The sequence below is a fragment of the Aethina tumida genome, chromosome 2 (assembly GCF_024364675.1).
Source record: "Aethina tumida isolate Nest 87 chromosome 2, icAetTumi1.1, whole genome shotgun sequence".
Taxonomy (NCBI): domain Eukaryota; kingdom Metazoa; phylum Arthropoda; class Insecta; order Coleoptera; family Nitidulidae; genus Aethina; species Aethina tumida.
The window spans coordinates 1,419,514-1,431,763 of NC_065436.1; the positions used below are offsets into that span (position 1 = coordinate 1,419,514).

The 12,250-nt window shown below is 38.1% G+C and overlaps 1 protein-coding gene across 1 annotated transcript in view; it reads right to left on the reverse strand.

Moving 5' to 3' along the window:
* Positions 1 to 3,685: 3,685 nt before the first annotated feature.
* LOC109601882 (E3 ubiquitin-protein ligase MYCBP2-like) overlaps positions 3,686 to 12,250 on the reverse strand; it is a 41,152-nt gene continuing 32,587 nt past the window's right edge. Inside the window, exons 21-44 of the mRNA XM_049962505.1 lie at positions 11,793 to 12,201; positions 11,562 to 11,738; positions 11,303 to 11,509; positions 10,532 to 11,241; positions 10,245 to 10,372; positions 10,076 to 10,194; positions 9,709 to 10,021; positions 9,093 to 9,650; positions 8,380 to 9,038; positions 8,159 to 8,321; positions 7,897 to 8,098; positions 7,669 to 7,843; positions 7,412 to 7,614; positions 7,036 to 7,357; positions 6,856 to 6,973; positions 6,446 to 6,801; positions 6,128 to 6,391; positions 5,701 to 6,072; positions 5,462 to 5,645; positions 5,000 to 5,406; positions 4,755 to 4,940; positions 4,385 to 4,702; positions 4,060 to 4,327; positions 3,686 to 3,988 (exon numbers count right to left, since the gene is read on the reverse strand). Of these exons, the coding sequence (XP_049818462.1) occupies positions 3,873 to 3,988; positions 4,060 to 4,327; positions 4,385 to 4,702; positions 4,755 to 4,940; positions 5,000 to 5,406; positions 5,462 to 5,645; positions 5,701 to 6,072; positions 6,128 to 6,391; positions 6,446 to 6,801; positions 6,856 to 6,973; positions 7,036 to 7,357; positions 7,412 to 7,614; positions 7,669 to 7,843; positions 7,897 to 8,098; positions 8,159 to 8,321; positions 8,380 to 9,038; positions 9,093 to 9,650; positions 9,709 to 10,021; positions 10,076 to 10,194; positions 10,245 to 10,372; positions 10,532 to 11,241; positions 11,303 to 11,509; positions 11,562 to 11,738; positions 11,793 to 12,201 (6,934 nt within the window). The 3' untranslated portion in view covers positions 3,686 to 3,872. The remainder of the gene's footprint in view (positions 3,989 to 4,059; positions 4,328 to 4,384; positions 4,703 to 4,754; positions 4,941 to 4,999; positions 5,407 to 5,461; positions 5,646 to 5,700; positions 6,073 to 6,127; positions 6,392 to 6,445; positions 6,802 to 6,855; positions 6,974 to 7,035; positions 7,358 to 7,411; positions 7,615 to 7,668; positions 7,844 to 7,896; positions 8,099 to 8,158; positions 8,322 to 8,379; positions 9,039 to 9,092; positions 9,651 to 9,708; positions 10,022 to 10,075; positions 10,195 to 10,244; positions 10,373 to 10,531; positions 11,242 to 11,302; positions 11,510 to 11,561; positions 11,739 to 11,792; positions 12,202 to 12,250) is intronic.

The following is a 12,250-nucleotide window of genomic DNA, read 5'->3' on the forward strand; positions in this document are numbered from 1 at the left end:
ATATTTTCTTTCTATTCTTAGTACTGAAATAATGAAATGATGAAATACTGCAATATTGAAATACTGAAATAAAGAAACGATAAAATACTGAAATACTGAAGTACTGAAATACTAAAATACTGAAGTACTGAAATAATTAAATACTAAAATAAAGAAATACTGAATTACGGAATATTCCAATATTCCAATGTTCCAATATTTCATTTTTTTTTGCTATGTTTATAAATATAAATTTGTATTCTAATATTTTCTTTTTACTTTTAGTACTGAGATACTGAAATAGTGAAATATTGAAATACTGAAATTCAGAAATACTGAAATACTGAAATACTGAAATTCAGAAATACTGAAATACTGATATACTGAAATACTGAAATACTGAAATACTGAAATACTGAAATACTGAAATACTAAAATACTGAAATACTGAAATACTGAAATACTGAAATACTGAAATACTGAAATACTGAAATACTGAAATACTGAAATACTGAAATACTGAAATACTGAAATACTGAAATACTGAAATACTGAAATACTGAAATACTGAAATACTGAAATACTGAAATACTGAAATACTGAAATACTGAAATACTGAAATACTGAAATACTGAAATACTGAAATACTGAAATACTGAAATATTGAAATATTGAAATACTGAAATACTGAAATACTGAAATATTGAAATATTGAAATACTGAAATACTGAAATAAACTATAAACTATAACAATAAATATTTGTTATACTTCAGTAGCATTTCATAATTTTATTTTTATATTTATATTTAATGTTTATTATTTTTTTTTATATAAATTATATATTGTTCATATTTTAAAACTATTAAAATTTTAATTTTATTTTACAATATTTCTGTACGTTTATATATTTCTTACAATTGTTTTAATTTTTACGATTTTAAATTCACTATATTTTTTTAATTTTATTAAAATTATACATTATGTTATCTATTAGTTTTAATTCATTTAAGTACTTTATACTTTGTTTTGGTAAAAAAACTAATTTGATTTAATAAATTTTTAATAATTAATGAAATTAATTTCACCAATTAAATGTAATTCATGCAGAGATTTCAAAATGAACACATATCAAAAATAGTATCGTTAGAAAAAAGTAAGTTCAGTGAGTAAATCCAGTATTCCGAATGTGGTAAAATATTCATTCGTTTATCGAAATTAACGTAATAAGCACGATGACAGGTTTCCCGAGAGCCGAACTCGCGCACTAAGAAAGTAATATTTTATAAAAGTTGCGCCGGCGGCGGCGGCGGCGGCGGCAGCGGCAGCTCCGGAACGAGCCGTGTCGACGGCGTCAGTAAATAAGCATTTGACATAACAAATCACTGGTTGCTGATGAGTGGCGGAACAATTAAATATTTGAGCAGATGTTGCAGGTTGGGTCAAGCAGTAAATTAATATTTGAAGCGCGTTGCTTTTAACACCGGCAAAGCGCCTCTTCTTTTATTCAGCACCTTAGCTTCTATAAACGGGAACTTGACACCTGACCGTTGGATTGATTATAAAACCACAAGGGACGTACAGTTCAGTACATATCACTCATCAGCACCTCGACCGCCGCCACCGCCGACGCCGTCCCCCTTCGGTCCACTCCCGCCTCCGCCCCACTTGGGATGTCACTTTTCGTTTAACTTTGCTCGCGACCCGATGTCGCTCTGTCGCCCCGTCGCCCCGTCGCTCTCCCGCATCCTCTCGGCTCAAGCCTATGGATTTTTTCATTAAGCCAATTTACTTTTGTTATGGGCCTTTTTTCTATTACAATAACCGGATTTGGTACGATAAATATGAGGCTATGGGATTCTCCACAAACCTCTGTTCTCCTATTTGTGGTTGCTTAATTAATTACTTTTTTATTTCTTTGATTTATTTACTTATTTACTATAAAATAATTGGGAGAATTAAAACTGAAATATTCTGAAACTTTGTATTGCTGCATATTTATTTATTTATTTATTTATTATATAATATGTAATATTAATTTGTAATAAATAAAATTTATTAAATTATCTTTACATATGTCACCATATTATATATTATTATATATTTTCTTAAATTTACATATTTAGGTATATATTTTTAGACAAATTTTAGTTTTCATTTACACTTTTTTATTAAAAAATATTTAAATTTTAATGATTATTCGTTTAATCTAAGATATTTCTTCAAACTATTTTCTTTAAATTAAAAAAATCATCAATATTTTCTTATTTCAGAAAATATCTAAATTTTAATAATCATTGTTTTTTTTAATTTAAGATATTTTACATAAAATATTTCAATTTTCTGGTAGTATTTCAAAATTTCAGTATTTCAGTACTTCAGTTTTTCAGTATTTCAGTATTTGAATATTTCAGTATCTGAGCATTTCAGTATTTTATAGTTTCAGTATTTCAGTACTTTAGATTTCAGTTTTTCAGTACTTTAATATTCCAGTATTTCTGTATTAATTCAGTATTTCAATATTTCAGTATTTCAGTATTTCAGTATTTCAGTATTTCCGTATTTCAGTATTTCAGTATTTCAATATTTCAGTATTTCCGTATTTCCGTATTTAAGTATTTCAATATTTTAGTGTTTTAGTATTTCAACATTTCAGTATTTCTGATTGTCAGTGTCTTAATATTTCTGTATTTCATTATAAATCTATTTAATAATTTAATATATATTTATATTTTTTAGGAAATAACATATAATATTTAAAAATTAATTGAAAAAATATATAAATATAGATATTTTTACTATTTCATTAGATTAGTATTTCAGTACTTCAGTAATTAATTATTTTAGATTTCAGTTTTTTAGTACTTTAATATTTCTGTATGTTGATATTTCAGTATTTTGGTATTTGAATATTTCAATATTTCTGTTTTATTTCAGTATTTCAGTATTTGAGTATTACAGTATTTCAGTATATCAGTATTTCAGTATTTCAGTATTTCAATATTCAGTATTTCAGTATTTCAGTATTTCTGTATTTCTAATTTCAGTGCTTCACTATTTCTGTATTTCAGTACGTCAATATTTCAGTATATTTCTGAATAATCTCAAGATTTAAATATTTATTTCAGTATTGAAATTTCAATATTTTTGTGTTTAACTTTTTTTAATCTTTTAAAATCTATTTAAAAAGTTAATATATGTATATTTATATTTTTTCTGAAATAATATATAATATATTAATAATCAATTAAAAAATAGATATATAAATAATAATAATTTACTTTTTTAAAGATAGATTAACTAAAAATATCTCAATATTTTAATATTTCAGTATTTTATTATTTTAGTATTTCAGTATTACAATTTTAGAATTACTATATTATAGTAAGTTTATTATTTTTTAATCATTATCATTGTTTTTTTTATTTTAAACACCTGTTCTGGTTTTATTCATTTATTATTTATTTACAATTTTTCTAGTAACTACTGAAAACTAAATTGAAATAAAAAATATTAAATAAAGTTTGATTTCCCTTTTTTATATTATATTTTTTGATCTATTTATTCTCTTTCTATTATGTACTTTAATTAACTATCAAAGGTATTATTGTAAGAACCTTTTGAAATATTAATTTATTCCCGAACTGTGTAACGTTTTTTTACTATTTCCTTACGTGGGCGCAGATTACCTAAATAACACACACACCATGACATAAATATTTTATTACAGTCCGAGTTACATTTGAAAAATGGACAACGAGTAAATTTTTATAAAATTTTAAATTTCTAGCTTTAATCCATTTAATTTGTATATGTATAGGAATGTTTCATTAGGGCTATGAATATATTTATTTGATTTAGTATACACATATAAATATAATATCGTGGGGGGTGACTAGAAGGTGTGAGCATTTCTGCAAATTCCACAGCCGAGGGCGAACTCTTCACCGGTAGGTGGATGTTTTATGTGCAACGGGCACTCATCACCCTCCAACTGTCTGGCTTTGGGTCCTGAAAAAAATTATTAAGTTAAGTTTATCAACTTGACCCAATCAATAATAATAATAATAATAATAAAGTACCTGCAGGACAAACGGGCAACTCATCCTTGGACATGTTGGTGACCCTCTGGAAGTCGTCGTGGCACGGGTTACAGAAGTGGGTCGTACCGAAACAGAAGAAGACGGCGACGGAGCAGCAGTACCGACACTTGTACTCCAGGAAGTCGGTGCCGTGCTTGGGACACATTTGGGCACGTGCCACGTCCGAACAGGCCCCACAAACTAGTTCTGTCGGGTCGTAGTTCTCGCCTACGTCTGCGTCACAACGTGCCTCTCCACCATAGTACGCCTAATAAAAAATAATACCAATAAAGAGGTAAATTTAAGAGGTGTAGCTTGTATGTACCTTGTTACACTTATAACAGACATAGTAAGCGTATCTATCCATGGCATAAGCTGCAGGATCGTTGAAGAAACGAGCTCCCGGCGTTACAATAGCTTCAACTGTATGTAATCCTTCGTACTCCAGCCTCATTAAAGCTTTCCTGTGGACGTCTGTGTACAATTCCCTGATGGGCACCAAAAACTCCTCCAAAGTCTCGTGTTCCATTTCCACCTTGCAAATTGGGCACAAGGAGAACGAGAAGGTTATCCTTGGGCCTACCCAGCGTTTCATCAGTACTGCTTTGGCGCAGTGAAGGTGGAAAACGTGCCCACATTTTAACTAAAACAAATCACGGTGTACCTGGTTTTAAATTTTGTTCTTAAAGCCTTACTTGAATGGCTGGGGCACATGACAAAGCTTCGGTGAAGCAAATCATGCACATGTCATCGGAGTCTTGCTTCAAACTGGAGTTTTTGGAGCACCCATGGAGGCATGGCAAACATGTGGTTTCTCCAATTACGCCGCCGCACATGTGGCCACAATTTAGTAGCTTCTGACAGGCAGTTTTACCATACTCCTGTTGACAAAAATAAAAATTAATAACGTTAATAACAAGAATTAAACTAGGATATTTACTTGACATTCTTGGTCAGCACATATGTTCCCAATAGCCAATATTCCGGAGTTTCCGGTCGTCCCACAGAAGCGACAGATTCCACTTATTCCCGCAGCTTTGGTACGCGTGCCTCCATCCCGGTACTCCACCAAAGCCTTCAAGGTTCTCGAGTCAGCCAAGGCTAGAAGCCAGAACAGTTTGGTCCTTCCGCAACCTTCGTGCAGCTCCACCTTGATGGCCTCCTCTTCTTCCTTGCACACCTGACGCTGGTGGTTCCTGGTTTTCCTGTGCAAGTGCAGGAACCTGTCGCAGTCGGCGCACAAGTTGCCGCAACTGTTGCACTGTATGACGGCGTTGGTTTCGCCGTCGTCGTGGTTGGTGCACGTCGGTCTTGGGGGTGTTGGGCCCTCGGCGTTGCTCCACTGGCCTAAAACAAAACAGTAGTCAATTATTGAGGTTGATGAGGTTGAATTGGTGCCCACCTGATGATAGCCTTTCAACGTGGTCTTTGTCTAAGACACAGAGTGAGGCCAAAGCCAGCCATAACGTTGGAGTTTTAATGCAAGTGCTTGGTACCCTTTCCTCCTCTGATAGGTGGGTCAGGTGCAAGATGTTCTCGGCTATTGCTGCCTTTGTTACGTTCGCCCAAGCTTCAGACAACTTCCCCTACAAAAAAGTGTTTAGTTAATGCCATTAATGTAAATTCTGAAGAGTAACGTACTAAAGCCATGTCTTTGATGAGGCTGATGATGACCTCAGCCAATTTCCTATTGACGTAACCTCTTAGCCACCATTGGCGACCCAAATCAGTGCTTTGGGATATTGTCGCAGCTAAAGTTATGGTACTGACTTCCTTCATTTGGGAGCCACCTCCGTTTTTCCCTTTAATTTTTACTTGAAGAGTTAGAGCTTTAGCGATTATGCTCAGAAGTTGATCCAAAATGCCGGACCTGAAACTGTTCGAAGAATCCGAGTCTTTGTTGGTTACTGAAATTATGCTGAAATCTTTGGGTGGTAAGTTAGTGACACCAGTAACTTTGGCGAAGGTTTCTGGTGATATTTCTGGCAGCATCCTCCTCAACAGTGATGTCACCTTTAAATACATAAAGAGTTAGTGATTAATCAATTTGTTGTGCTGGTGTTTTTACTTGTCTTTGCACTCGGGCACTTCCAGTGTGCAACAAATTGAGCACGTCACACAACAAGCCACTTTGTTGCGACAAATAAAATCGTCCAACGCTGCTTCCAGACAAAGCCAAAACCATGGATAACATTTCGAAGCAATAAGTGTCGGAGCTTTTGCTAATCTCCAAGCTTTGATTCGACAACACCATCGACGAAAGCATTGAGGTCCACTCATCGTGGACCCGTTCAGTTTCCTTCCTTATAGCTGCCACTATATGGACAATCACCTAAAAGATTGTATTTATGAGTGTGTGGAAGTTTGAGGCAATTGTATGTGTTACTTGTTTCTGTAAATGAGTCAGCTTACTCCTGCTGAACAAAATTCCAACCATGTGTTCCCTCAAGTCGTTATTTTCCTCCATTAAATCCGACATTTCGTTGTTGATCATGGAGCCGTTGTCGCTGGTCACTGAACCTTCTTCTCCTTGCAATAATTTACCGAAAACCTGTGACGTAATCAGTCGGAAAACCCTCAAAGTTTCGGACTCGCAGTTCCTTTGTTGGATGGTTAGGGCACTGTATTGTTTGCCCACTTTCAAACTTTCTGACTCTAGCTTTCCTAGTACCTTTATCTGGCGTACTCTTACCGAATTGTCTGGGCCTTTGAACTCCAAACGAATGACGCTGTCGTTCACATCTACAATAATGATTTAATATAATTGTGAATATAAGATTAATGTTGGAGGCTTACTGGGTATTAGACAGTTAACCCAACCACCTAATAGTCTACTTTCAACCTCCATGGTTCTTATCTTTAGAAGCTCATCAGTGTTTAGTCCTGAGTAAAACAAAATATTTGATACTTTATTCTGTAAAATAAAAATGATAATTAATACAATGAGGGAAGGAATGCCAACCAAGAAAAACTTACCCCTAAGTCCCTACAGTTATCAATGTGCACACAAACAATGTAAGGATGACAACCCTGAGGACAAATAATAGTAATACTCTTAGTTTTATTCCTGTCTTCATCCCCAGACTCCCAGAAGGTTTCTGTGGAACCATCGGTTAAGCTTCCGACCATAGCCTGCCGACTTGACGCCTTAATTTCAATGGAGGACGTCAAATCCCTCAAACACTCCACCACAGTGCTTGGATTGTTGACCTGGTGGCTCTCGTGCATGGAAACGGTGCAGTCCTCCATTTCTTCGCTTCTCGAGAGTATCTTGCTGATGTTGCTGAACACCTGCGACCTAAATTGGGTGTCAAAAATGTGTTTACGTTATGTTTATTGTTATGGTTAGTACCTGTGGAGGAAGGAGTGGTCGGACGGCTCGAATTTGAGGCCCCAACACCGCACCGCCATTTGTTGTAGCGAAGACCCGATTGGCAACAGCACCATGATGTCCGCTATGGTTTGGAGGAGGGCGTGGAAGGTGCTGGGCAAAGGATGAACCGCATCTCCGGCTATTTTTAGGTCGGAAAGGGGATGTTCACAAACATAGGTGTCCTAAATGTAAAACACAGATTAATTAAAGGGCTGAGTGAAGTGAATTGGTCTTACTTGGTCTTCGACTTTACGTGAAGGCCGATTGTCTTCCTCGCTTTCAGTCTCAATGTTGATTGGTGTCAGGGAAGTTACGAACCACCACAACAGGTCGTGCAAGCAAATGGGTTGGGTGACTGAGTGCAATAACCAATTTAGAGCTTGCATTGCATAAACTCTACACATGGCTTTTCTATAAAATAATGAAGTTATACAATATGTTTATTAAATTTTGTAATATTTTACCTAAGGGCATGTTTCATGGCAAGCTGCATCGATTCCAAATCGTGATTGTGGAATAGGAACTGTATAACTGGGCGTTCCATCAACAAGTTTACTTCCGACTGGTTCCCTTCTGTTTTTAACCCACCATCTTGGTCAACGTCCTTTTTGGGTACCAATTTTTGAAGAGCACTTGATGGATTACACAATAGAGAAGTTCCACCTTCTATGGTAAAATCAAGAGAGTTTAGTTACTTTGCTCAAATTAAAAAGTGTAATTACTTGCCATTAACAATTTCCCCACTGCTGTTGTTCCTTTTTCTCATCATAATAACCCTTCCATCTATTCCACCTTTACACCAAGGAATACCGTTGGTACCCATGGAGACAGATCTATGAAATCTTAAGCCTTTGTTGAAGTTAACATCATCAGAAATGTCGGAGAGAGGCTGTAAACAAATAAAATGCGGCTTAACTAAGATTTCCACCAAAACAACACTGACTTACCCTCTGTGAATAATTGGTGAAACCAGAAAATCCCGAGTTAAAACCTGTAGGTGTGATTTGTTGCCTCAGGACCTCCTCATAAAATGATGGTTCATCCAAACTCTGATTGGCGCCCAACGCCTGCAGACACTGGAAGGGCGGTACCGGAGCAAACGGCCCCGTAACATCCGGAGGCGAGTTGTTCTCAGAAACCGACGGCATCAGCCCCGACCCAGCGCGTATTTGGTGCGTTATGTTCGTGTCGGCCGAACTAGCCAAGTCCAAGAGGAACATCGCGTTGTTCTTGATGATGGTGTGCGGCTCCATGGCGTTCGGGGAGGCGGGCGAGTTGAGGAACTTGTCGTCGTGTTTCGAACGTCGGTGGATCGTCCGGTTCTTCTTCAGTTTGGTCGAACGGACGGACTTCATGTACTTGTCGCGGCACAGTTCGCACAGAAGGTACCAGGAGCTTCCGGCTGTTCCGCCTTCGCCGCAGTTTCCGGCCCAGCCCAAGCAATAGTTGCCTCCGGAGTTGTAGCCTTTGCCTCCGGCATGGTGGCCGCAACCCGGGTGCATCTGGTGCATGTGATAGGTGACTGGGTGTGGGAAGCTATCTCCGCAGAGTTCGCATATCGTGTCACCTTCACTTGGATGCAAGTAACTTGACAAACCTATATCTTCTACAAATAACAAGAACTTAGATTAGAAGTAACTAGGATAATCAACTTAGTTACCTAAATAGTTTCTGGAGGGCACCTTCTTCTTCCTACTTTTCTTGCTTTCTCTATCATTGGAGCAGTTCTTGTCTCTTGATTCGTTCCTGCTGCTTGAATCACTTTTGTCACCTCTCTTCTGTTTGTTGCCAGCATTTTCGATGATCTGCTGCGAAATCGCCTGCAAGCATTGTCCGGTCAGCTCCTCCCAAAGTACCACCAGAGATTTAAGGGCGGGCGGCAACACTGATTTGGTTTGGTACGTTTGTTCCGAAAGTCTCTCCCCAGACTCCTCTTTTATCATCCCCTCAGTGATCTTCTTCCTGTTTCTATTGGCGCTAGCGTTAGCGGCTGACCTTGTAAGTGACTCCAAAGTTGATGGTTGGATGTGGAGGTAGTAACCAGCGTTGGAAACCTCCACAGAGTGACGCTGTCGAGCCTTCTCCTCTTTGGTGAGGGCGTGCTTGCGTTTGTCTAAAGGAAGATCTGGATGCCGGGTTACCACTAAAGCCCCTTGCTTCGGAAGAGTCGGGTGAAACTTAAGGAAAGACGCACAAGCCATGGCATCATGAACTATTCCTGTAAAAACCCAAACACGGTTACTTTAATTAATACATTCATTTTTAATTGGACGAACCTTCGTGCCAAAGGAAGGCGGCAAATACGGCTCTCAAAGACTCAGCTACTGAAGGACTCATAGCTTCTTTAGCAACCTCACTGCTGGGGAAGTTCGCCTTTGAAGGCACGTGTTGCAGGTTGGCCGGAGAAATTACTCTTTTTGGACGCACTTTTCCAGTTACTCGATCTTTTCTGGCCATCTTTGGTGACAGCTTCTCTTCTTTGCACAAAGCACCAATTGAAAAGTGGCCTTTTATAGGTGGATTGTTGACGTTTTCTGGAGAAGTTTGAGTTCCAGTTTGAGTCAATTGTTTTAAGTTAGCTTCTTCCTCCTAAAATCAATATATTTATGGGTGTTCTCAAAAAAAACATAATGAAAGACTTACAGAAGACAATTTTTTGACAGGTGGAGGTATTTGAGGGCTGCTACTTCCTGAACTTGAAGCTCCACTTTTGGACTGAGAAGGTACATCCCAAGGATCAGTTACGTGATGCTCTTTTTTCACTAAAAAGTCATTTGTCAAGAAGAAGTTAATTAAAAATAAGAAAACTTACGAATGAAGCTGCTTTTAAGTTTTGGTGATTGGCCGCCAGTTTTGTGTAGATGTTTTGGAGTATCCGGAGGAGTGCAACCGTTTCCATTTGATACCTGTCTTTTTTCCTTCATTGGATGATCTAGTTCACTGGTTTTAGAAAGAAACAATTAAAATCCTAATCAAACGATTTCTAAATCTTTACCAAAGTAAGTTCCAATCTTCTATGAATTGAAACAAGTCATTTATTCTATTGGATTCTATAAAGGAGTTAAAACAATTACCACAAATGAATAATGATTGATTTACCTTTTGCTGTCGTCTGCCTTAAACCACTTCGGAACACTGTTCCCGTCCGTGTTTTCCCTCTTGGGGAACTTTGGTGAGCCAGGCCTGTAACTCTCACCAAAAACGAAGGGGTTGGTGGAAACCTGTTCCGCTGGACTGTCGCCTTTGGAGTCAAACGAAAAGTTTGACTCCAAAGGCTTTGGGGAAAAGTCGAAGCCCCGTTTGGGTGAACCGTGCACATCCCCATCTGATAACTGTTCAATTAAACTTCCGAGGTATAAAACGTTGTTGTGTCCCATGGCCAGACTCCAGGCGTCGCCGTCGGTGTTGAAGCAATACTTGTCTCTAGTCGGTTGGTCTAAAAGTACCCAGCAACCGTCCGAGTTGACGATGTACTCTTTGACTCCGATGCGGTTTCCAAGAATCAGCATACCAATGGGGGGTGCCTTTAAGCTGGGGTGGCTGCGGATGTTGTGGCCTGACGCACCGCATTTTATCACCTGGTATTTAGATGAGTTGGTTTTGGGTCTGTGGATTTGAGGGGAGTTCCTCATTATGGCGTCGGTGATGACTTGGTCCAAAATGGATTTGGGTTCTTGGACTGGTAGCAATAAAGTTTTACCCAGGTGCTGGTTGTACTGCAAACACCAAGCTTCCACGAAGGAATCGTTACAGTACTGCTTGATGGTGTCTGCTGATAACCTCAACCAAACCCCATCGTCGTTGTGGATCTGATAAACAAAAAATATTAACCAATAGTAAAAGGTGTGAATTCAATAGGTTGTCACTTACTTCATCAATAAAAGCAATGGTACCATTAACGTGTACTATTCCAATTTGTTCACTTTGTAAAGATGGATGAGCTCTGACTCTTAAACCTGCGGAGTTTTTGGCCACAAACTTTCTCAGTTTGTTTGGTTGATGGTTGGTCTTTTTGGCCAAGTTTTGATTTGGTGGTGTCATACCTTGTGGTGGTTCCACCACTTCCACTTTAAAAATCTACAATATAAAATTATGAATTGATTTGATTATGTGGATCCCTAATTATTACCTCTTCCATGTCGTATCCATCAATATTAACAACAATGGAATAGCAACCAACAGAAGCAGGTGTCCAAGTGGCGCTATAAGTACCATCACAGTTTGGCCTAACAAGCATGCTTTCGCTGAATCGCTTCACTGGAGGAGAAAAGTACCTCAACTCTTCAAACGAATAATTTTGATAAGGCTAAAAATTAATAATTAACTCAGTAATTTATTAATGTGTTTTGAAATGACGTACTTTCATGACAGTTATTGAGTGGAAACACATTTTCTCCCTAATGGTGGGCTCGTAGACGTGATACAGGGGTGGCGGAGGAAGCCCACCGAAAGTCAACGGATCCTGTTGGCTCACCCGCCTCATCTTCCTCCCAATGTCCGACTCTCCCAGTTCCATTTTGTCGATCGGAAGAGCTTTTACGTCCACCTTCATGTTTGGTACGTGAACCAAGTCGGAATATTGATCCCTGGTGACGATGGTGATGATGGCAGGCCATCCGCACCGCAGATCTTCCCGGGAGTACAAAACCTGACACTTTGCTGGGTCGACGCGACTTCCTGGTTGGAGCCATTGGGCTAGTCTTCCGCCGCTTGATCCGGCCACGCAGTTCACGAAGTCCCGCAGGAACAGGCGCTCATTTGAATGGACACTAAAAGAAAAATAGTTTTAATGTTTTTTAATATGTATATTCGAATATT